The sequence below is a fragment of the Nomascus leucogenys genome, chromosome 19 (assembly GCF_006542625.1).
Source record: "Nomascus leucogenys isolate Asia chromosome 19, Asia_NLE_v1, whole genome shotgun sequence".
Classification (NCBI taxonomy): domain Eukaryota; kingdom Metazoa; phylum Chordata; class Mammalia; order Primates; family Hylobatidae; genus Nomascus; species Nomascus leucogenys.
In genome coordinates, this window is record NC_044399.1 from 76,790,009 (window position 1) to 76,815,518 (window position 25,510).

The 25,510-nt window shown below is 44.5% G+C and overlaps 1 protein-coding gene across 1 annotated transcript; it reads left to right on the forward strand.

Annotated features, from left to right (window-relative positions):
* Positions 1-2,880: 2,880 nt before the first annotated feature.
* On the forward strand, positions 2,881-24,890 carry GLOD4 (glyoxalase domain containing 4). Its single transcript, XM_003280324.4, is given in 14 exon segments — positions 2,881-3,205; positions 3,584-3,728; positions 3,730-3,834; positions 3,836-3,923; positions 3,926-4,044; positions 4,046-4,120; positions 7,836-7,885; positions 9,614-9,734; positions 10,680-10,824; positions 15,128-15,264; positions 16,087-16,173; positions 16,439-16,552; positions 16,641-16,727; positions 24,347-24,890. Coding segments are annotated over 14 exon segments (1,524 nt in total). The 5' UTR covers positions 2,881-3,020; the 3' UTR covers positions 24,413-24,890.
* The last annotated feature ends 620 nt before the right edge of the window (positions 24,891-25,510 follow it).

Consider the following 25,510-nt stretch of genomic DNA (forward strand, 5'->3'; position numbering starts at 1 on the left):
GGGCAACAGAGCGAGACTTCGTCTCAAACAAACAAACAAAAAACAAAAATTAGCCAGGCATGGTGGCGCATGCCTGTAATCCCAGCTACTCAGGAGGCTGAGGCAAGAGAATTGCTTGAACCCAGGAGATGGAGGCTGCAGTGAGGCAAGATCGCGCCATTGCATTCCAGCCTGGGCAACAGAAAGAGACTCTGTCTCAAAAACAAAAAAACAAAACAAAACAAAACCTGTTTTCCAGCTCAAACCCTTCTCAACAGCGGGTCTATCATTTGTTTCCATTTGTCCCAATGTGACAGAAAAAACAGCACGCCATTATTTTAACTTGCCTTTTCTCTGATTACTAGAGAAGCTGAACACCTTACTGTTTGCGATCTTCTTCAGTGAATTCCTGTGCTCCCTTAACTGTCTTGTTTCTGTAACCTGTGCCCATCTTCCTACCAGGTAGGCTTTTAAAAAATAGTTTGTAGGCTTAAATATTTAAAAAACAATTATTAGCCTGCTATACTCTGATTTATCTGTCCTTTTATCACTCATTTTAAAATTCAAAGTACATTCGTAGGAAAAAGAATCTGAGTTTCAAAACTCGAACGCATCAAAGTAATGACTCCTTTCTCAAATACACTGGCTCGGAAGCACTGTCTTAGGGACATACTCTGCAAAACGAAGGGGCTGTAGGTGCGGTGAACGCTTGAGTCACTTCTAAGGCCTCACGCTGGAGGTCCAGACGCCTGGGAGCTTTAGAATGGGTACAGCCACTTACTGGTGACCTCTCTGTCCTCAGCCTAATACAAAGGAGTAAAATGGGGTCTGGGACCATCTGGGAAAATGAAAACCCTAAGTGGCCTTCTTAGTGGAAAATTCTCTCCTTATTTAATAATCTCTACATTATAAAATTATATATACATTATATAATAATCTACATTATATAATCTCTACATTATTATAATAATCTCTAAAGTTTTATGGAAAGAATTTATGGGAAAACAGAACTGGAAAAAGGCTAATAACAATATTAAAAATAGCTTTGAGTACATGAAACTGCTGTGGTATAGATGAAGTTATTCACATGGGCGTGTCACATATCCACAAGTTTCTTTTTGAATCACCATGTTTACTGGTAGAGGTGATAATGACCTCTTAGTAAACTTTTTTTTTAGGCCAAGTACTACCCTAAACTCCTTATGTATAATTATCAAATATTCAATCCCTTTGTAGTCTGCTCCCAAGGGACTGTACAGTTTTGAATCTTACTAGTATTTTGTCGTATATAATTCCTCCAATAAATGGACTACTGACTGAAGTCAGGAGATGAATGAAATAGTACTTGTATTGAAACATGATACAATCAAAGATTTAGGATTCTTTCTAAAAGATGGTGCACGTAAAAAGCCTACCCACCACTGAAGGCAATGGAAGGGTATTAGGCATCTGTGTGCTGTGAGAGAGCCTCCACTTCGGAGTCACAGATGGCCACAAGCCATTCAGTAGGGCTGGGGACCTTAGAAGTCCTTTACTTCTACTTGGATGTCTCTGGTGATGAGAACCCACTATACAGAGGCCCTACTTACGTCACTGGATTCTGGGGAGTGTCTGTCTAAAGCTTGACAGGTGCTGCCAGTTCCTATCCATTTCTCCCTTATTCCTTGCCCTCAAATCTAAAATACAGTAACATAAGGATAAGCCAGGAAATGACGAAAGCAGGTATAATGATGAAGTTCAAGATGGGCTGGCCACTGTGAGCACACCTGCCCCAAGTGACAAGCACAAGTTCAAGATGGGCTGGCCACTGTGAGCACACCTGCCCAAAGTGACAAGCACGGTAAAAATGAATGACACTTTCACTGAAGCATGGAGTGTGGATTAGAGGGCTGTAGCTAGTGAGAATATGGTTACTTAGCATGAGTAATTCTAGGTACTTGAGTAATCCTAGGTACTTGAGTAATCCAAGTCCCCATCCTAGGATCTAAGAGCTCTGAGTGCAGAGGCACAGATCCCTGTGACTCACTGGGTTACAGAGACAAGAGATGGTTCCCCAGAATTTCCTCTCTCAACAGTTCAAGGATTCAGTTTTCATATCTTAAAACTCCAATGTCAAAAACGTACGAAAAACTTATCTTCTCATATTTAGACCAAAGACTTTGTAATTGCTAATCGACATCAGAGTTAAATAAGGTTAAGTTAGATTCAGTCAAATGAAGAAACAGACTAGAAGACAAGGTTCTCTGTTTATTGAGCTAAACAGGGCAGTAAATTGTGGCTTATACCACACTTCTTAGATCTGCTTCTAGAATAAGGAGTTTATTGACAGTTATCACCACATCGGCAGAGGTTTTGCAAAAATGAAGGGCTAAATCTCTCAGTAAACAGTTTCTTAATTTTTAATCTGACATAGAAAGTTGAAGAAATAATCTAAAAAATATCAGGTTTGAGGAATCGTGTTTCTTCCTAGAGACCATAAAGAGCCACAACACAAATGATAGTGAAACACGGGTTTCAATTTCCATTGAAAATACTCTAAGATGCACAGGTTTGAGAATTATATTTTTCTAATTGTAACATTTTGAATTTCATTTCAATGAAATCTGCTGTCCTAAGACAAGTATGAGAAATTAATCCTAGGTCTCCACACCTTAAGATACACTGTGTAAGGTAGGGCGTGGTGGCTCACGCCTGTAATCCCAGCACTTTGGGAGGCTGAGGCAGGAGGATCACCTGAGGTCACAAGTTCGACATCAGCCTGGCCAACATGGTGAAACCCCATCTCTACTAAAAATACAAAAATTAGCCGGGCGTGGTGGCAGGCGCCTGTAATCCCAGCTACTGGGGAGGCTGAGGCAGGAGAATCCCTTGAACCTGAGAAGCAGAGGTTGCAGTGGGCCGAAATCGCGCCATTGCACTCCAGCCTGGGTGACAGAGCAAGACAAAAAAAAAAAAAAAATACACTGGGTAATCACTAACCCATTATTCCTTGTGGCGTTACGAGGTCGGACCAATCCTTGATATCCTCAAATTTCACCTTAATGAGGCTGACACCTTTCAGCTTATTGACTGGCAGCTCCTTTAGGTATTCTAGACGGCTAAAGAAGAACGTTTTTGCCACGGCTCCAGCCTTGAGAGCGTCTGTAATGAGCCTGCGACCTTCCAGCAGGATCTTCCCTTGTTTTTCCCGAAATGGCCTGGACTTTACTATTGTCATTACACTGCTGTAGATGGAAATAAAAAAAAAACAACAGGTAACTATCAACATCCTTGTTACTGAGACACGCTTAATTGTAACAGAAATAAAGAGCTAAGGAGAGGGCCGGGCGCGGTGGCTCAGGCCTGCAATCCCAGCACTTTGGGAGGCCGAGGCGGGCGGATCACCTGAGGTCAGGAGTTCCAGACCAGCCTGGCCAACATGGTGAAACGAAAACAACAACAAAGAGCTAAGGAGAAACAGAAGCTAATTCCAAAAACGCTTATTCGGCCCTCTGTGCATAATACAAAAACCAGTGGGCTGTACTGGAAGAAGTCCTCCATTGGAAGGAGGTTAAGGTTCCGCTGTGAGACGGGAAGCGAAACGAGAACATTCGACAGGCTCAAGAACCACATCACCTCAGCCTCCTGTCCCCGGGATAAGCTTTATCGTAGCGAAGCCCAGACTCTTCCCAGGTGCTGGGAGCGCGGGATGCGGACTCCTCGAGCGGCTGTTCCTCTCGTTGCTCCTGGGCACTGGCCTCAGATGGTGCCTTGCGGGGCTGCTTCCCAGGAGCGCGCTTCTGTTCCACCACCTCTCCGGAAGGAAACACCACTTTCACTGGGCTCCGCCGCAGCGCCCGGACCCAGCGCCTCGCGTCAAGGTCCCAAGCCTGGACCACCTGCAGCAACGGTCGCACGACAAACCTCGCGGGTCTCACCAGCGCCGCCATCTTCCCTGAGACCCGGGTGCGTCACGAAAGCGCGCCGTCGGCGGCCAGTGACGTCACGGTCCGTGGCGCCCTTCGTGGACCGGGCTGTATCGTGCGCGTGACGGCTGCGTGCGGCGGGAATCATGGCTGCTCGCAGAGCTCTGCACTTCGTATTCAAAGTGGGCGACCGCTTCCAGACGGCGCGTTTCTATCGGGACGTCCTGGGGATGAAGGTGCAGGCCGGGGCCGACAGGGGCTGGCGCGTGTGGCTGGGACGGGCGCCCGAGCCGGCCTTGGTGGAGGGAGGGGAAAAATGGGCGTGTCGCGAACCTCAGCCGGAGGGTGTCCGACCTTAGGCCCTGCGCGGTGTTCAGCTTCAGGAGCGTGGCGAGTCGCCGTGGGCATCAAAGGCCTTGGAGAGGGGCCTAACACGATTAGTCCCCGCGGTGTGCCCACGCACGTCCTTTCATTTAAGCCACTTGTAAATGTTTATTGAGCCCCGCCCTTGTGGAGCTTACTGTCTACCGGAAAAGACGGTAAATAAAATGTTATATAATGCTTTCCAGTTAATATTTGTCTTTTCCGGTTTGGAGCCTTTGATGTAGATAAAATCAACATATTAAGAGTTCTGCTTCTATCAAGGCTGGTCTGAGTAGTCCCTTTCGGATACTCAGTCTCTGAATATATGCTCCAGCTCTCAACCCATCTGCTTTTCAACAGCACCCAGAAGCGGTCTCTCTCGGGTCGTGAGAAGCTGTTATTGCAGGAGTCAATTGGTTGGGGAACTGGGTTTTGGGGACCTCCTTTGATAAGCCAGGGAGGTAGGGAACACACCACTAAGGAAGACTTGAAAGGTGCAAGAGCGCGGTTTAGTGTAGAGACGGTGCAGTAGACGGGGATCTGAATTCGTCAGGTCATTTTTAAAATATCTGCTATTTTCAGGGTACTACATTGAGTTTTGGCAACAAAGGTGCAAATGACCCTGATATATATCCTCCATTAGAGCTCATGGCCTGGGTTGAGGTGGGAGTTGGAACTGGATTTGTACGTAGATGGTAATGGAAGTCAGAATTTGATAGTGAAAAACCACCAAACTTTCGATAGCAGAAACCACAGGGCTGGCCCTTGTTAGTATTTCCTCCTTGATCAAAAGGTTGTTGCAAAGATTAAACACATGCCGGCGCGGTGGCTCACGCCTGTAATCCCAGCACTTTGGGAGGCCGAGGCGAGTGGATCACTGGAGGTCAGGAGTTGGACACCAGCCTGGCCAACATGGTGAAACCCCGTCTCTACTAAAAATACAAAAATTAGCCGGGCGTGGTGGCACACGCCTGTAATCCCAGCTACTCGGGAGGCTGAGGCAGGAGAATCGCTTGTACCTGGGAGGCAGAGGTTGCAGTGAGCCGAGATCGCGCCATTGTATTCCAGCCTGGGTGACAAAAGCAAAACTCCGTCTCAAAAAAAAAAAAGAAAAGATTCAACACCTTATTATATGTATAGTGTTTAACATACAGATAATAGTACATTATATAAGTGTTAGCCACTATTATAAAAATACAAAAGAAGGAGAGGTTTTCCAACCTGGGTGATGAGGAAATAATTCATGTAGACCTTGTATTGAGTTGACTTTTTTTTTTTTTTTTTTTTTTTTGAGGTGGAGTCTCGCTCTGTCACCCAGGCTGGAGTGCAGTGGCGCGATCTCGACTCACTGCAAGCTCAGCCTCCTGGGTTCACACCATTCTCCTGCCTCAGCTTCCCGAGTAGCTGGGACTACAGGCGCGTACCACAACGCCCGGCTAATTTTTGTTAATGTTTTTAGTAGAGACGGGGTTTCACCGTGTTAGCCAGGATTCCAGTTGACTTCTGTTTTTCTTTTTTTTTTGAGACGGAGTCTCGCTCTGGCGCCCAGGCTGGAGTGCAGTGGCGCGGTCTGGGCTCACTGCAAGCTCCACCTCCCGGGTTCACGCCATTCTCCTGCCTCAGCCTCCCGAGTACCTGGGACAACAGGCGCCCACCACCACACGCCCGACTAATTTTTTCTATTTTTAGTAGAGACGGGGTTTCACCATGTCAGCCAGGATGGTCTCGATCTCCTGACCTCGTGATCCGCCCGCCTCGGCCTCCCAAAGTGCTGGGATTACAGGCGTGAGCCCCTGCGCCCGGCCCGAGTTGACTTCTAAAGATAGGATATCCACAGATTAGAGGAGGAGCTACACAGTAAAACTGAAGAGCCAGTGCGGAGATGGCACGTGTTTGCGAAGCCACTGGTTTTATGTACCTTTATTTGAGGTTGATTAGTTGAAGTTAAGGAGATGGGATATCAGGATGGACAGGTCAGCATTGCTTCTAATAGTATCTTGAATGCTATGCTAAAGATTTGGATTTTATGCTGCAGTAAGATGGGAGCTCACGTTCTTAAACAGGGCGGTGATGGGATCAGAGCCTTGTGCTTTAGGCATGTACTTTTTTGGTGATAATAAGGAAGGATATCCGTAAGGAATTTTTTTTTTTTTTTTTTTTTTTTTTTTTTCTGGTTGAGACGGAGTCTCGCCCTGTCGCCCAGGCTGGAGTGCAGTGGCGCAATCTCAGCTCACTGCAAGCTCTGCCTCCTGGGTTCACGCCATTCTCCTGCCTCAGCCTCCCGAGTAGCTGGGACTACAGGCGCCCGCCACCACGCCCGGCTAATTTTTTTGTATTTTTAGTAGAGATGGGGTTTTACTGTGTTAGCCAAGACGGTTTCGATCTCCTGACTTCATGATCCACCCGCCTTGGCCTCCCAAAATGCTGGGATTATAGGCGTGAGCCACCGCGCCTGGCCCATAAGGATGGTTTTTAATAGTCTGAGCGAAGCGTTGGGAATTTGAACTGGCAGGAGCCGTGGGAATCAAAAAGGAGGACTAAAGCTAACACATTGAGAGCCTGCTGTGTGCAGGGTTCTGTGAGATGCTTTAATAACATCCATTCCCATCACATGTTAGGAGACTGAGACTCAGATTCTAATTTGCTCAGAGTTACACAACTACTAAATGACAGAATTCCAAATCCGACTTTTTTTTTTTTTTTTTTTTTTTGAGATTGAGTTTTGCTCTTGTCACCCAGGCTGGAGTGTAATGGCGCAATCTCAGCTCATTGCAACCTCTGCCTCCCGTGTTCAAGCAATTCTCCCACCTCAGCCTCCTGAGTAGCTGGGATTACAAGCGCCCACCACTACACCCAGCTAATTTTGTATTTTTAGTAGAGATGGGGTTTCACTATGTTGGCCAGGCTGGTCTTGAACTCCCGACCTCAGGTAATCTGCCCACCTCAGCCTCCCAAAGTGCTGGGATTATAGGCGTGAGCCACGGCATCCATCTTTTTTTTTTTTTTTTTTTTAATTTTGAGATGGAGTTTTGCTCTTTTCAACCAGGCTGTAGTGCAGTGGCGCGATCTCAGCTCACTGCAACCTCCGTCTCTTGGGTCCAAGTGATTCTCCTGCCTCAACCTCCTGAGTAGCTGGGATGACAGGCACATGCCACCACGCCTGGCTACTTTTTGTATTTTTAGTTGAGATGGGGTTTCACTACGTTTGCCAGGTTGATCTTGAACTCCTGACCTCAGGCAGTCCACCTGCCTTGATCTCCCAAAGTGCTGGTATTATAGGCGTGAGCCACCGCGCCCAGCCCAAATCAGACTTCTTTAATGCTGAAGGCCACACTTTTTCCCCCTGCATAGCACTGCTTACCAATCTAAATAGATTTCACAACTGATTTGGTAACCTGACCCTTTTGTCAAGCTGTTCTTCCTTCCACTACTTCTATGCTGGGAAAAGTGTAAAGCTCATTTGCTTTTGTTCTTTTACAAGTAAAGCTTATAAATGATAATGTCTGTGTTTTGACATTTTAGTCTGTGCTAAAGACGCTGTGAGCAGTACTAGTAACACTTCACAATTTATTCTAAATCTCACACCAGGTTCTGCGGCATGAGGAATTTGAAGAAGGCTGCAAAGCAGCCTGTAATGGGTATGATACCTTGTTTCTTAAAATCTCCTTTAGGCTCTGACTACACCTGGATAACAGAAGACAGTTTCTCAAAGTGAGTATAAAGCAGTGGAATTAATTAAGGAGGCAGTAAGTTAGGGAGGCAACTTCAGGAACATCAGGAACACATACTCCGTTTCTCTGCACTGTCATAGTGAGTATAAAGCAGTGGAATTAATTAAGAACGCCATAAATTAGGGAGGCAACTTCAGGAACGTCGGGAACATACACTGTTATCTCTGCACTCTCATACAATACTTGTGGCACACAAAGCGATTCTCCAGCTCTCTAATACCAGCCGGCTGTCCTGTTATTTAATTGATTCTGACTCTACCTGGAGTTAATGTCAGATCCCGCAAGTTAAGGGCTCAGTCCCAGAAGGTTTCTGCCACGTCAGGTGCAGGTCACAGTCTGGATCTCCAGGATTTCCGATGACCAACAACAAGTCAGGGCTCCCGCTCCTGCTTCCTTGGGTTTGATAATCTGCTATAGTGGCTCATGGAACTAAGGGAAACGCTGGAAACATTTACTTACATTTCCTGGTTTATTATAAAGGGTATGAGTCAGAAATGGCCGGACAGAGGAGATACATAGGGCAGGGCATGGGGAGTGGGCAGCAGAGCTTCCGTGCTCTTCCGGGCAGGCTCCAATCCAGCACCTCCATACGTTCAGCATCCCAGAAGCTCATGAGTCTCATTGTTGAAGCCTAAGAGAGCCCAGTCTCCATCCCTTTCCTTCCCAGAGGCTGGTGGATGGGACTGAAAGTTCCAGTCCTCTAATCATTTGTCTTTCTGGTGACCAGCCCCATGCTGAGTCTATATAGAGGCCCCACTCTAAGTCACTTCATTAGCATAAACTCAGGTGTGACTGAAAGGGGCTCATTATGAATAACAAAAGATATTCCCGTCAGGAAATTCCAGAGGTTTTGGGAGCTCTGAGACAGGAACCAGGGACAATGACCAGATATGTTTCATATTATGCCACAAATGCAAATAAGTGCATGCTCTGGATGAAACAGCGGCTTTCCAGTATCTTTTTTTTTTTTTTTTTTTTGAGACAGAATCTCACTCTGTCACCCAGGTGGGAGTGCAAGGTCATTATCCTGGTTCACTGCAACCTCTATCTCCTGAGTTCAAGCAGTTCTCTTCCCTCAGCCTCCCTAGTATGTGAGACTATGGGCATGCGCCACCACGCCCAGCTAATTTTTGTATTATTAGTAGAGATGGGGTTTCACCATGTTGGCCAGGCTGGTCTCGAACTCCTGACCTCAGGTGATCCTCCCGCCTCGGCCTCCCAAAGTGCTGGGATTACAGGCCTGAGCCACCATGCCCGTCCATCTCTTAAGCTTAGTACCGTGACAAGTTGGAACAGTCCAAGGCCTATTAGGAATTTCATGCTTGTTGATTGATAGTCAAAGAAATAACAGGTCAGTTGGAGAACTGTCTTTAGGATTCTGTTCCTTGCTTTACAGAAAAGGTGAACAAATCTTTCCTTCAAGTAGATGCTGAATAGATAGTCTTTGGAGCTTGTAGTAGGGTCCCATGAGCACCGCCCACAGCTGCTTTCTGTACCATCTCAGTTCATCTCATCTTTAAGAGAACTTTTAGGACCAGACAGGACTGCTCATCTCTCTGTGCCCAGTAGTTCTCTGGGGGTGGCCTGAAGCTGATTTGTCTATGGTCACTGAGTTCATTTACTTTTATTTTCTAGGCCTTATGATGGGAAATGGAGTAAAACAATGGTGGGATTTGGGCCTGAGGATGATCATTTTGTTGCAGAACTGACTTACAATTATGGCATCGGAGACTACAAGCTTGGCAATGACTTTATGGTAAATGCCGTTTTTCTCTAGCAGATTTTTGGCTGGGGTAGGTGGCTGGTTGTAAATTTGAGTAGAGTGTTGAGGGTGTGTGTGAGTGAAGAGAGAACATTTGAGCAGAGACTCAAAAGAGGTCAGGGAGTTAGCCATGTGAATATCTGGGGGACAAGCATTCCAGGCAGAGAATAGTCTGTGCAAGAGCCCTCAGGTAACATGTGGCGTGTTCAAGGAGGTGTAAGGAAGCCAGTGTGGCTGATATAGAGAACGAGAAGGGAACGTGCTAAGAGGGGGTCAGCAGTGCCATGGGGTGAGACTGTAGGGGGCCTCCTAGGCCACAAGTCCTCCGAGTGAAATGAGCCATTGGAGGACTTTGCGTAAAGGGAAAGCAAGGCTGGTGCCGTCTGGGGGTGGACTATAGGATGTGTTTTGGAAAGTTTACTTTGGCTGCAGAGTGGATAATTTACAAGACTGGAGGCAGAGAGGCCATTATAATAATCCAAGCTAGAAACAAGGCTAGTCTTCTCAGAAAGCATACGTGTACATTTCTAGGCACTTTGATTAAATGTAAGGAAACCTTGACAGTTTGCTTATTTTTGTTGTGTTTGTTTGTTTGTTAAAAAAGCAAGAACAGGTCACCTTAAATAGGTAGCTAGCTGGCAGACCCAGGTAACATCAAGATTTCTCTGGCTAGGTCTTTAGAATTAGAAGAGGTTATCTTTGGTGTTAAATGAATCAGACTTCACTGGCATTTCAATTTCTGTCCTATTATTCTTGAAGGTCTGAATGTTTGTGGGATAAAACATTGAAAACTGTTTTTAAATCACTAGAAGAAAATGTTGGATGCCAGTTAAATCTTAGGTGATTTTACCTAAAGGCAGTAGGGGCTGGGCTCATTGTCTTGTTCTGTAAAATATCTGTTGTGATCATGTACTTGGGATGTACTGTTGTTTGTTTTAGGGAATCACACTTGCTTCTAGCCAGGCTGTCAGCAACGCCAGGAAGCTGGAGTGGCCAGTGACGGAAGTTGCAGAAGGTGTTTTTGAAACCGAGGCCCCAGGAGGATATAAGTTCTATCTGCAGAATCGCAGTCTGCCTCAGTCAGGTAATCATACCAGAACCAGTAAAAGCCTCTGTCTAAAGGCATCTTTGGTGAAAGGAAAGTGAGGGCCGCCTGTCTTTTTTTTGTAGAGTCTTTCTGTGTTCATGTGATGTGTCTTCCCCAGCCAGTGCTTTTACCTGTTATTGGAGAAATTATATTCTCATATCAGAACTTTAATACATAGCGGTGGGGGATCTAGACTGGTTCTGGGTATTGATTTATGATTCTTTCATCTGTAAATAACAGAAAACCCAACTACTTTGAACAGTTATAGAATCTTTTAGCTCACAGAGCAGGCGTCCTATAGGTGGGAAAGATTTCAAGGTTAGATGATTCACCAGCTCACCACATTTTCTCTTTCTACGTTCTGTTATTCTCTGCGGGTACCTCTCTTAGAGCTAGTCCCCTCAAGGTTGCAGGAGGGCTGCCAGGAGCAGGCGGGGCCACATGCTCCCACATTCCCGTCTGGTAGGAGAGGGGATGCTGACTTCCTTGTGCTTTTTTTTTTTTGAGACTGTCACTCCGGCTGGAGTGCATTGGCATGATCTCTGCTCACTGCAACCTCTGCCTCCTGGGTTCAAGCGATTCTCCTTCCTCAGCCTCCCAAGTAGCTGGGATTATAGGCACCCGCCACCATGCTCAGCTTTTTTTTTTTTTTTTTTTTTGTATTTTTATTAACTTTTAAAAATTATTTATTTATTTATTTATTTTATTTTTATTTTATTTTTTTGAGACAGAGTCTTACTGTGTCCCCCAGGTTGGAGTGCAGTGGTGCGATCTCAGCTCACTGCAAGCTCTGCCTCCTGGGTTCACGCCATTCTCCTGCCTCAGCCTCCCGTGTAGCTGGGACTACAGGCGCCCGCCAACACGCCCGGCTAATTTTTTGTATTTTTAGTAGAAACGAGGTTTCACCCTGTTAGCCAAGATGGTCTTGATCTCCTGACCTCGTGATCCGCCCACCTCAGCCTCCCAAAGTGCTGGGATTACAGGCGTGAGCCACTGCGCCCGGCCTATTTATTTTTTGACACGGAGGGAATCTTGCTCTGTCGCCCAGGCTAGAGTGCAGTGCCGCAATCTCGGCTCACTTGCAACCTCCGCCTCCCAGGTTCAAGTGATTCTCCTGCCTCAGCCTCTCTAGTAGCTGAGATTACAGGCACACGCCACCACGCCTAGCTAATTTTTGTATTTTTAGTAGAGACAAGGTTTCACTATGTTGGCCAGGTTGGTCTCGAACTTCTGACCTCACTTGATTCACCTGCCTCAACCTCCCAAAGTGCTGGGGTGACAGGCGTGAACCACCGTGCCCGGCCCTTTTTACTTTCTTTTTAAGAGCAGAAGAAAAACTTTCCTAGAATCTTCCAGCAAACTTCCTGGTCAGAGTTGATATACTGTGCCTGCTCCTAAACCAGTCACTGGCAAGAGAAATAGGATCACCCCCAACCCATTTAGCCTCTGGAACTGAGGTCTGTTTCCCAGACTTCAGCCTGGGTCCTCAGGGAGGGATGGCGTGGGAGCGAGGAGCCCCCACGCTGACTGCCACACAGAGCAAGAAGGACGCTTTGCAGGGTTTGTTTTGTTGACTGCAGAGGCAGCCTCATCAGTGTTTCATTTTGTATTTAATGCCTGCAAATTCAGCTACCTGCTCTGTCAAAACAAAAGCAAAAACTGGGAAAATGCTGGCGAATGGCAAGGGCACTTGTGCCCACTCTCTCACTTGGTGAACGTATGCCTGCAAGTGGGCCTGAGAAGGGGGTCCTGGAAATTCTCCTTCCACTGGTCGGCCTCCTGTCCCCAATGCCCCCATGCTGAGTCTCTGTAGAATGTTTAATGCTCCTTGTTTATCATCTGGTGCTCAGCAAAAGAAAGATCAGTCCGTTCCAGTGTGGGAGGCTAGACTTGGCTGTGTGGGACTCGTGGAGAGATGGTGTTTCTCGACTTCACTGGTGATTTAAAGGGTGTTTATGGTGTTTTTTTGTTGATAGGTGATTGATCCTTTGCTGACTTTAAAACTTAACTCTTGCAGCTAGCTCCACCATCCATTTTTTTCCTCCAGCCTTAGCGATATTTCAGTACTTAAAGTAATAGAGAGCCTCACAGTGCTAAGAAGCTTTTGTCCTTTGGAATGGAAATCCCCTTGGGTGTTTCTGGTTGATAATGTGGTCAGACCTTCTGTCCGGCTGGCATTCATCTTTCCTTTGAATTACTCACTTCTGTGCAGCTTCACCCACGTGTTAACTTCCTGTCCTGCATCCCTTCAGGCTCCAAGTCAACTGGGATTTGTTGATTTTGAAGTAAATGGAAAGAAAAAAATGGAGCCTGCCAGGCGGGGGCACTTGTGAGAAACAGCGTCTTAATCACGGTATTGCTGTTCTAGCAAACAGGACTAAGGCAGTGAAAGCCAAAGAAAAATGCACTGAATTTATCGTAGTCAGATGGAGACGTGGAACAGCTCTTTAGAAAGTCACTTCACAATGTGAAAAGTTTCCAGTAACAGTAGGTGTTTCAATATGACTTATTCTTTTTACAAAATAATCAAGTTTTTTCCTTAGACAAGCAGAGAAGCCGAAAAAAAAAACCACACACACCCATATATCCAGAGAGAAGCACTGCTGACATTTCAGAGTATATCTTTCCAATATTTTGTCAAGAATACATATATATAATTAAGTGTATACATTTCTTCATATCCTTTTATAGGAGTTCCATTGTATTATTACATGGTAGGAAGATAAACAATTCTCTATTGTGGGATATCTATGTCGTTCCTAGTGTTTTATTGTTCTGAGCAACACTGATGAATGTCTTTGTGGTAAAAGCCCTTCATACATCCACAATTACCTTTCGAGTGGCTGAAAATGGACTTGTTCTTTCAAAAGCAATGAGCATTTTTTAAAGCTCTTGGTATATTCCGTCAAATTATTGCCCAGAAATGTACTAATTTACACTTGTATTATATGATTGTGATTTTCCCCTCTACACTAATACAGTTAACACTGCCAACTTTTAACATTATTTGCACATTAGATAACAAAAGATTTTATGTGAATTCTAATTTCTTTGTTTTTTGGGGGGTCAGGTTGAATATTTTTGTGTATGTTATTTGACCATTCTAATTCCTCCTTTTGCGGATTATTGCTTTGTGCCTTTTGCCTATTTTTCTAGCATGTTCATTCTTTTCCTATTAATATTTACAGGTGATTTATACATTAAGGACTTTTTGTCCAATATATTGCAGTTGTTCCCCCTACTGTGTTGTATACTCTAGTTTTGATTGTAATTCCTTTTCTTGGTTGTTGCCTAGGAGTTTTCCATTTTGTGTAATTTACGTAGCAGAATTTTTTTCTTCATAGTTTTTCTATCTTTGGTGTCAGGTTTAAAGAAAAATCTTCCTCTACTCCAAAATTGTATAAATAATCATCTGTATCTAGTATTTTCATGGTTTCATTCTTTAAACTTATTTTTTTAACCCATCAGGAATGTATTTTGTCATTTATTTCGAAGATGTAAGTTTTTCTTACCAAATGATTAGCCAGTCTTCTTAGTGCCATACATTGAATAATGAGGCTTTTTATACTGTCTTTTTTTTTTTTTTTTAGATAGGATCTCACTCTTGCCCAGGCTGGAGTGCAGTAGTGCAATCTTGGCTCACTGTGGCCTCGACCTCCTGGGCTCAAGCGATCCTCCTGCTTCCACCTCTCAAGTGGCTGGGAATACACACATGAGCCACCACGCCTAATTTTTTTTTTTTTTTTTTTTTTGAGACAAAGTTTTGCTCTTGTCTCCCAGGTTACAGTGCAGTGGCACCATCTCGGCTCACTGCAACCTCCGCCTCCCAGGTTCAAGCAATTCTCCTGTCTTAGCCTCCCGAGTAGCTGGGATTACAGGCATGTGCCACCACGCCCGGCTAATTTTTTTTTATTTTTTGTTTTTAGTAGAGACAGGGCCATGTTGGCCAGGCTGGTCTTGAACTCCTGACCTCAGGTGATCCACCTGTCTCGGCCTCCCAAAGTGCTGGGATTACAGGCATCAGCCACCGCACCCGGCCAATTTTTTTTAAATTTTCATAAAGGCAAGGTCTCACTGTGTTGCCTGCGTTGGTCTTGAATTCCTAGGCTCACACAATCCTCTTATCTCAGTCTCCCAAAGTGCTGGGATTACAGGCATGGGCTACTGCACCCGGCTTCATACTGGCTTAAAATCCCTTTCTTATCGTAAAGTGAATTTGTATGTATACATGTGCATGTTTTGGTCTTTCTATTTTATTCTATTAAATTGATCTGTCTATTCCTGCTTTATTACCCAACAGATCCTGTATTAAAAGTAACTCTAGCAGTGTCTGATCTTCAAAAGTCCTTGAACTACTGGTGTAATCTACTGGGAATGAAAATTTATGAAAAAGATGAAGAAAAGCAAAGGGCTTTGCTGGGCTATGCTGATAACCAGGTGAGCAATCTTGGAGAATAACCTGTTTACTTTGAATTTGGATAAATGAAGCTTATAAATGGCTTATAACCTTTATAAATGAACTTAACATGGAGGTTGTTCCCATAGTTTCTTCACAGTGATTCAATATTTATATAGATAAACAGAAGAAAATGAAAATAAGTGATAACCTCACCACCCAGATATTACCTTGTTTATATTTGGGGATATATCTCTTCAGAAGTGGAATTGCTTAATCAAAGAGATTGAATGGATTTAATGCAAGATCTTTTTCATCTTCTTTTTCTAATAACCCAGCATTTGAGCATGATTTAGTCCTTGCACTTTGACCCTGCAATTCTACTCCTAGGAATTATTTTACAGATGTGCTCAACATACATAGGCACAAAGAAGTGTGTGCAAGGTTATCTGTTGCAGCATTGTTTGTAATCACAACGTGTAAGAATTTCAGTGTCCTGTAGATTAGAGACATATTTCAGTAATTTACGGTTCATTCATTGGAATGGATTACTATGTCGTAGCAAAAAGATTGAGGCAAATCTTTATGTATTGACATGGTAACATTAAGTGGAGAAAAACAAGGAACAGAATAATTTGTAAATTATACTACCATTTGTGTAAAAAAAAAAAAAAACATAGATGCGTGCAGTGCTTCTAGAAGGATACAGAGGAAACTGCTGACTAGTTGTGTCCGGGGTGAGAGTAGGATAGACAGTTAGTTTTTACCTTACTCCTTTAGTATATAATACTTGAATTTTTCTACCACATACATGTAATGAATGTATAACCTGTTCCAAAAAATAACGCCCTTTCCTATTTCAGTGTAAGCTGGAGCTACAGGGCATCAAGGGTGCGGTGGACCATGCAGCAGCTTTTGGGAGAATTGCCTTCTCTTGCCCCCAGAAAGAGGTAACGCTTGATACCAGATTGTTTGAGCTCTGCGACTAGCTAGTTCAACCCAGCTAAGAACCTTGCCCTTCCCTTCTTGAGGTCGTTTTTGATTGTGGCTTTAGTATCAAGTTCAGCAGTTGTTTCAAGAGCAGCTGAGATAATAAATTCAAACAAATGGCGCCTTGGTTCTTTCTGGTATCTGATACTCCTCTAGGGCTGACGAGGGCTGTGTCCTGAGTAGTGTGTGACCCCTGGCTCACGTTGCCTCTTTGTTTTCCTCAAGTTGCCAGACTTAGAAGACTTGATGAAAAGGGAGAACCAGAAGATTCTGACTCCCCTGGTGAGCCTGGACACCCCAGGGAAAGCAACAGTACAGGTGGTCATTCTGGCCGACCCTGTAAGTATTTCTCAGGCAGGGGGCAGGCTAGACCAGGGGTTTCTTCAAGGATGTCTTTGGCAGGTGTGTTTTCTCTTTATTGGCATAGGACGGACATGAAATTTGCTTTGTTGGGGATGAAGCATTTCGAGAACTTTCTAAGATGGATCCAGAGGGAGGCAAATTGTTGGATGATGTGAGTCTCATATCTACATTTATGTCACCATGGGCCTGAGAGGGATGGCATTAAGTGTGTGTGGGAGGAGCCTAAGCAACAGGGTCCAGGTTCTTACTGTCAGAACCACGTCCTTTAGCTGTTGGGTTGAGCTCAGCCAAGGACCGATGTCTTCACTGCCACCTGTGTAGACCGCTTGTCTAGACTCAGCATTTGTGCCTTCCCACAACCTCAGGCTGCCCTGGAACCACTGCTGCTGGATCCGTCCTTATTCTGCTCTCTGCATGGAGATGCCTCCATCCGACCCCCTCAGCTCTGCAGCTCGTTTGATCATCTCTTCTCCATTCTGCAGCATCAGTCTCTTCTTTCTAGTGAGTTCTTCTCGCCAGCACGCAAACAGGCGCCAAAAGCTCCCATCCTTTAAAAACCTTTCACTGACCCCATATCTCCTCTCCATATTTCTTCTTCTAAAAATCTGAGTGCGTGCTGTTTCTCCTTCTCGCCTCCCATTTTCACTTCAGTCTGTTTTGCACTGGCTCTTGTTACTCAGTGAAGTGCTTTTGTTTCTTGCCAAATATAGCAACTATTAGATTCTCATCAAACTCAGTAATTCAGAAGCATTCAAAGTAGTTGTTGGATCCTAGCTCCTAGCACAAACCTGGCACGTACTAGACGTTCTGCAAATACTTTGTTGAATGATTAAAGGAACAAATTGGTCTTTCTTGGTTCTGTCACATAACTATGTGACTGATCTTAAACAGTTTACATAAATTCTTTGAACTTTAGTCTTCTTATCCAAAAATTTCAGAAAATAAGAGTATCTATCTCATAAGATTGTTATGGTTTATAGAGCTTCGCAAATTACTGACATAATAGTAGATGCACAATTAACATTAAAGCAGGAAATGTATAGAAAATACAGTCTTTATACATTTTATCCTGAAGGAAAATAGAATCTCAGTCATCCTCTCAGCTGACAAATTTGCCAGACTCTTCCTCCTCACTCTTAATTTAATTTAATTAATTACTTAATTAAATTTTTTGAGATGGAGTCTAGCTGTGTCACCCAGGGTGGAGTGCAATGGTGCAATCTCGGCTCACTGCAACCTGCCTCCCAGGGTCAAGCGATTCTTCTGCCTTGGCCTCCCGAGGAGCTGGAACTACAGGCATCTGCCACCATGCTGGCTAATTTTTGTATTTTTAGTAGAGATGGGGTTTTGCCAGGTTGGCCAGGCTGGTCTCAAACTCCTAGCCTCAAGTGATCTACCCACCTCAGCCTCCTAAAGTGCTGGGATTACAGGTGTGAGCCACTGCATCTGGCCCATTTTATTTTATTTATTTTTCGAGATGGATTCTTGCTCCGTCACCTAGGCTGGAGTGCAGTGGCATGATCTTGGCTCACTGCAACCTCCACCTCCCAGGATCAAGCGATTCTCCTGCCTCAGCCTCCCAAGTTTCTAGGATTACAGGCACATGCCACCACACCTGGCTAATTTTTGTATTTTTTTTTTTGAGACAGAGTCTCGCTGTCGCCCAGGCTGGAGTGCAGTGGCAGGATTTCGGCTCACTGCAGGCTCCGCCCCCCGGGGTTCACGCCATTCTCCTGCCTCAGCCTCCCGAGTAGCTGGGACTACAGGCGCCCGGCACCTCGCCCGGCTAATTTTTTTTTTGTATTTTTAGTAGAGACGGGGTTTCACCGTGTTGGCCAGGATGGTCTTGAACTCCTGACCTCAGGTGATCCGTCTGCCTTGGCCTCCCAAAGTGCTGGGATTACAGGCGTGAGCCGCTGCACCTGGCCCATTTTATTTTTTTAAGACGGGATCTCTGTCACCCAGGCTGTAGTGCAGTGACACGATCTCAGGGGATCTCTCTGTGTCACCCAGGCTGGAGTGCAGTGGCACGATCTCAGCTCACTGCAAGCTCCGCCTCCTATGCTCAAGTGATCCTCCCACCTCAGCCTCCCGAGTAGCTGGAACCATAGGCGTGCACCACCATGCCTGGCTAATTTTTGTATTTTTTGTAGAGATGGGGTTTCATCATGTTGCCCAGGCTGGTTTCAAACTTCTTGGGCTCAATCATTCGATCCATCTTGGCCTCCCAAAGTGCTGTGATTATAGATGTGAACCACCGCACTCGGCCTCTGTTCACTCTTTCATAGCATTGATGAACTCCTGCTCCCTGAGCTCTCTTCTCCTCTGCTGTTAGCGATCCTGCCATTTTCTTTTTCTTTTTTTTGAGATGGGAGTCTCACTCTCTTGCCCAGGCTGGAGTGCAGTGGCACAATCTCAGCTCACTGCAACCTCTGTCTCCCAGGTTCAAGCAGTTCTCCTGCCTCAGCCTCCTGAGTAGCTGGTAGCTGGGATTACAGGCACGCACCACCACACCTGGCTAATTTTTGTATTTTTAGTAGAGATGGGGTTTCACTATGTTGGTCAGGCTGGTTGAGTAGGCCGGGCGCGGTGGCTCACGCCTGTAATCCCGGCACTTTGGGAGGCCGAGGTGGGCGGGTCACAAGGTCAGGAGATCGAGACCATCCTGGCTAACACGGTGAAACCCCGTCTCTTGAACTCCTGACCTCAGGTGATCCACCCTCCTCGGCCTCCTAAAGGGCTGGGATTACAGGTGTGAGCCACTGCGCCTGGCCATCCTGCCATTTTCATCTCCCTGACAGTTTCTCCTCAGACACGGGCACCTCTTTCTGTGTCTCATCCCAAAGTGTTTTTGTACCCATAGCCCTACTTTGCCGTTTTCCCCATTCTGCATTCTTCCTCTACTCTGAAGAGCGCTTACCTGCGACTCTGCTTACCCCTGCCCTGAACTTAGCCATCATCCTGGTTCCAGCTTCCTCACTTGTAGTTTTTAACTCCTTCCTCCGCTCAGACAAGTGGTTGTTGTTGATGAGGCATAATCTAGGTAGAATTTAAATGTGTTTTGACAGTTGTGTTTACTCATACAACCACTACTCAGAATACAGAGCATTTTCCCAGGAAGTTCCTTCTTGCCCATCTCCAGTGAGTTGGCACCCTCATCTCCCAGATAAGCTGCTATTCTGACTTCTGTCACTGTAGGTGAGTTTGTTCTTGGACTTCATACAAATGGAATCATTCAGTATTTTCTTTTCTTTTGTGCCTGGCTTCTTTTACTCAATGTGGCTTTTTTTTGTTTTTTTTTTGAGACGGAGTCTCGCTCTGTCACCCAGGCTGGAGCACAGTGACCCGATCTCGGCTCACTGCAAGTTCTGCCTCCTGGGTTCACACCATTCTCCTGCCTCAGCCTCCCGAGTAGCTGGGACTACAGGCACCTGCCACCATGCCCGGCTAATTTTTTGTATTTTTAGTAGAGATGGAGTTTCACCGTGTTAGCCAGGATGGTTTCAATCTCCTGACCTTGTGATCCGCCCGCCTCAGCCTCCCAAAGTGCTGGGATTACAGGTGTGAGCCACCGCGCCCAGCCTACTCAACATGGTTTTGAGATTCCACCATGTAATTGCATATCACAGCTCATTTTTTTTTTAAATTGCTGACTGATACTCAATTTTATGAATATAACAATTTGCTCATTCATTCTTACAATGGTGGACATTTGGTTTATTTCTAGATTTTTTTTATCTGTTATAAGGAAGACTGCAATGAACATTCTTGTGTAAATCTTCTTGTAGATAGATGTTTCATTTCTCTTGAGTAAATAGTAGAACTGCTTTTACTTTATAAGAAAGTGTCAAACAGTCATCGAAAGTGATCGGACCATCGTTTGTCCATGAGAGGTCCAGTCACTCTACATTCTCACCAACACTTACTTTGCTTTTTGTGGGTTTTTTTAGCTATTCTAGCACATGTGAAATGGTTTCATTGGTGCAATCAAGTGATCCTTCCGCCTCAGCCACTACGTAGCTAGGGCTGCACCACTATGCCCAGCTAATGTTTTTTATGTTTGTAGAGACAGATTCTCACTGTGTTGCCCAGGCTGGCCTCCAGTGATCCTTCCAGCTTGGCCCCACAAAGGTTTAATTTTTATTTCCCTGATGACTAATGATATTGAGCACCTTTTCATGTGCTTATTAGCCATTTACTTCTTTTTGTGAATTTTATGTTCAAGTCTTCTGTCCATTTTTTAATAATTTTTAATATTTCATGATGAAAAGTTCCAAATATGCACAACTGAAGAGAGTACGACAGATCCTTACGTGACTCTTACGTCGACTCTGTACCGTAGTTTTTCATCATTCCTTCGTCACTTGCAAATTCAAGTATTTTTCCCAGCCATTAATTGAGTTTTTGAAGATGAGGAATTTTTTATTTTGGTGAAGTCCACCTTACGAACTTTTTCTCTTATGTGTAGTACTTTCTTTGTCCAGACCAATGTTATATCCCAAGAACCTCTTCACCTAGGAAACCCACCACGTATCACACTCAGTGTGTCTATAACTTATCTTACCTCAAATCCATTCTTCTTCCAGTAATATTAAATAAAGGCTGCTTGGGAGTGTCGATTCTGGGAAACCTGAATCTATGTTCCCGGGTTGCAGTCTTCAAGCTTGGCCCAGATAAACTCTCTAATTATACTAAAAATATGTTAAAAAATAAAAAGAAATAAATGCTACTATATCAATACATTCTTAAGTGCTTTATTTTTATTTATTTATTTTTTTTTGAGTCTCTGTTGCCCAGGCTAGAGTGCAGTGGCGTGATCTCGGCTCACTGCAACCTCCGCCTCCCGCATTCAGGTGATTCTCCTGCCTCAGAGTAGCTGGGATTCCCGAGTATCTGGGGTTACAGGCATGTGCCACCATATCCAGCTAATTTTTGTATTTTTAGTAGAGACAGGGTTTCACCATGTTGGCTAGGCTGGTCTTGAACTTTTGACCTCAGGTGATCCGCCCACCTTGGCCTCCCAAAGTGCTGGGATTACAGGCGTGAGCCACCGTGCCCAGCCTTAAGTGCTTCATATACATTCTCTGATTCTTACCATAACCTGCAAGGTTGATAGCATCAGCCTTTGCAAATGAGGAAACCAAGGCTACGGATGAGTAAGTCATTGGCCCTCCCTCTTGAATACCATACACTGAGTGAGTGGCAGGCAAGGGCTTGGATGGCGATGACGTCATTGCCCTTCACCCCTGAGGACCACACGCTGAGCAGGTGCAGGCAGGGCCTGGATGGATGCCTTTCAGGCTTTATAGTCAGTCCTTTTTCTTCCTCTGTGCCCTGCTCCCTCCCTGGACAGTACAGCGTATCTGTGATTCCAGTTGTTCACGCTGGAATCCTGAGAGCCAGTTTTGGTGTTATTTTGTTGTGTTTTGTTTTTTAACATTTAATAGACATTTTAGATGTACAGTCACTTTTGAACATTATTTCTCCTCATCCTTAAATTGTTTTAGCTATTAGTCACCAAGAGCTGTGAGTTCTGCCTCTGAAATGTCTTCTGCCTGTCAGCTTCCCCTTTGAAAGGCCTCATTGTCACCTTACGGTCTGTCCCAGAGCAAACATCCAGTCATTTTAAAAACTGTTTAATCTGATAGCTCTCTCTTGCCTCTGAGATAAATTTGAAACTCTCTGACAGAGCATGTGACATATTTGGACATTCTCTACCCTCTGACCTTCTGTCCCGCCTCCCTCCCTAAGTCCCCTAACTCATCCCCATTCCAGTCCCACTGAACTGTTACATTAGCTAAGATACATCTTCTTGCATCCAACCCAAAGGGTTTTTTCCCTCTCCTCTTTTAATTGTCCTTCAACACTTAAAAGCTTTCTTAGGTTAGGCTGGGCGCGGTGGCTCACCCCTGTAATCCCAGCACTTTGGGGGACCAAGGTGGGTGGCTCACCTGAGGTCAGGAGTCCCAGACCAGCCTGACCAACATGGTGAAACCCTGTCTCTACTAAATACAAAAAATTAGCCAGGCGTGGTGGTGTACGCCTGTAATCCCAGCTACTTGGGAGGCTGAGGCAGGAGAATCACTTGAACCCAGAAGGCAGAGGTTGCAGTGAGCTGAGATGGCACCATTGCACTCCAGCCTGGGTGACAAGAGAGAAAACTCCATCTCAAAAAAAAAAAAAAAAAAAAAAAAGCTTTCTTAGGTTCTCCAGATCATTTAGTTGTTCTTTCCTCCCACTTTTTGTGGCTCCTAAAAGACAGAAACATGCATATTTGTGAGTTGTGGTTTTTTTTAAGTGTATCTTTGATTTTTAAATACTTATTTTCATCAAGATAATAAATCAGATAGTACTAAGATTTTTTTTTTTTTTTTTTTTTTGAGACAGAGTCTTGCTCTGTTGCCCAGGCTGGAGTGCAGTGGCGAGATCTCGGCTCACTGCAAGCTCCGCCTCCCAGGTTCATGCCATTCTCCTGCCTCAGCCTCCCGAGTAGCTGGGACTACAGGCGCCCGCCACCATGCCCAGCTAATTTTTTGTATTTTTAGTAGAGACGGAGTTTCACCGTGTTAGCCAGGATGGTCTCGATCTCTTGACCTTGTGATCCACCCACCTCAGCCTCCCAAAGTGCTGGGATTACAGGCGTGAGCGACCGCGCGCGGCTAGTACTAAGATTTTTTAGAAATGAAACGGTCCATCTCTGAGTCACGCTACCTAGGACAGCCACTTTCACCTTCACTGTTTCTAAATAATAAATACATTTGTTTCTTCGTTTTCAATTGCCAACTCATCTTGTGACTTCCTGCTGAGGTAGATATTATAGCAAATGCTTCAAGACACACACATGCGTACACACACTCTGTCATGCAAAATACTTGTTTCCATATCTGAGTTTTCAGCTGTTCTGTACACTCCTCAAAGCTTCCGACGGTCTCTGCTGACACACCTGAACCCAGCATGGTACCTGGCTCTTTTTGACTAAATAAATGAATGAATGTCCTTACTAAACAACTAAAGGGACACTTGTGGCACCAAAACATTATTGTTAAGGCTTTACTTATTTATTTCTTTTTATGTGTATCTGTATATATATGAGACGGGATCTCACTCTGTTACCCAGGCTGAACTCAAATTCCTGAGCTCAAGTGATCCTCTGGCCTCAGCCTCCAAGTGGCTGTGACTATAGGTGTGACCACTGGGCACAGCTCAAGGCTTCCTTTTTAATTAAGATGCCCAAACTAAACAGAATCAACATCAGAAGAGTAGGCTGGGAGGAGACTTATGAAAAAGGAATCATTCCAGGCTTCATTACTAAAACATCACGTACGTTTCATATTTGGCCTCACTGTCAGACTGAGTTTCGTGACACTAAAGATTCTTGAGCATCTGCCCAGATGCTGTGAGTGGCAGGACTTGCTCTTTTACCAGAGATCCTACCACCTGGCGTGCGGGTCCCTGATCTAGTTGGTCTGCCAGCCACACTTCCTGGCTACAGGCTTTGTTTGCCCTTGACTCTGCAGAGTGAGGATGCACAGTTGCTCATTACTCACCAGTATCTCTTGCCTTATTGAACCTAATACTCTTACTGGATTAATACTCTTTAAATGTTAAAATTTTTTTTTATTTCTCTTCTCTTTTTCTTGGAGTGGGGGTTTGGATCTTTTTTTTAATGTTAATTTTTTTTATTGGGGTCAGTACAGTGAGGTGTAAAGTGGGCTGTGTCTTTTGTTTTTCAGGCTTGGAGTCAATGTATATTCTATTTCTATTTTACAGGCAATGGCAGCAGATAAAAGTGACGAGTGGTTTGCCAAACACAATAAACCCAAAGCTTCAGGTTAACGAAAGACATGACGCAGAGCAAGCCTCTGTAATTCCTGCCCAGCACCTGTGAGGCCTGACATGTCAGTTCCCGATAAATGCTCTCCTCATTTGTTTCCCGTACAGGCAAGGAGGCTTGGGTAGTGCAGATTTGTGTATTTCAATCTTTGGAAGCTCTGATGTAATTTAGAAATGAAATCCGATCATGAGTCCAGGTAGAGAAGGCCTGCTGTAATCTACACTGTTGCTGGGACTGCACATTCTGTATATAACTGTGTTCAATGAGTGACATGATTGTCCAGACGAGGACAGCCGCATGAACGTGACTTTGGTTGGGATTGCAGATAGTTAGGGTTAACTCTGAATCATGTAGATTTTTGGAGAGCAGCTGTTGGTAAATTCAAATTAATGGCTTGTCATGGTACCATTCCCAGCACCTGATGATACACTGTTCTATTATCTTATTCTGGCAGGTTTTGACATTTTACATTTTTTAAAGAAATTTTATTCCTTGGACCAAAAGGTTTGGTTAACCACCCCCATCTTACTTGTTTTTACATTTTGAGTGTCCAGAGGAAACAGAAAGGAATGAGTGTGTGACGCTGCACACCTGGCTCCGTGCGAGTTTCTTTCTGTGCATATATTTTGTTTTGTTTATTTTTTTCTGTGTATATTTTTTTTTTTTTTTTTTTTTTTTTTTTTTTTACAGTCTTCTGTCGCCATATGATCTTGTTGCTCATGCGCTCGCTCTTCATGCATTTCTGTAGTCAATAGTGGATACAGCACCGGTAATTTTTTTATTTTTATAGAACTTTCATGTGTTACAGATTTCATTCCTACCTCATGATCCCCCCCCCCCCAATCTTCACTGCCCCCCCCCTTCTGTGTATATTTTTAATCCTGACAGAACATCATGTGAGATTTCTTTAAAATGGATTAAACGATTTCTTCAGCCTGAAAAAAAGGTTTTGAAAATGTTTTCTTGTAGTTTTGTTTGGTTCTATACAACAAATACGTTTTAATCACTCGAAATGGAATTATGTTGTGTATTCATTGAATAATTAAATTTTTTTTGAAAGTAAGCTTCTGAAATCAAGCTGTTATACCAGTCTCTAAGTC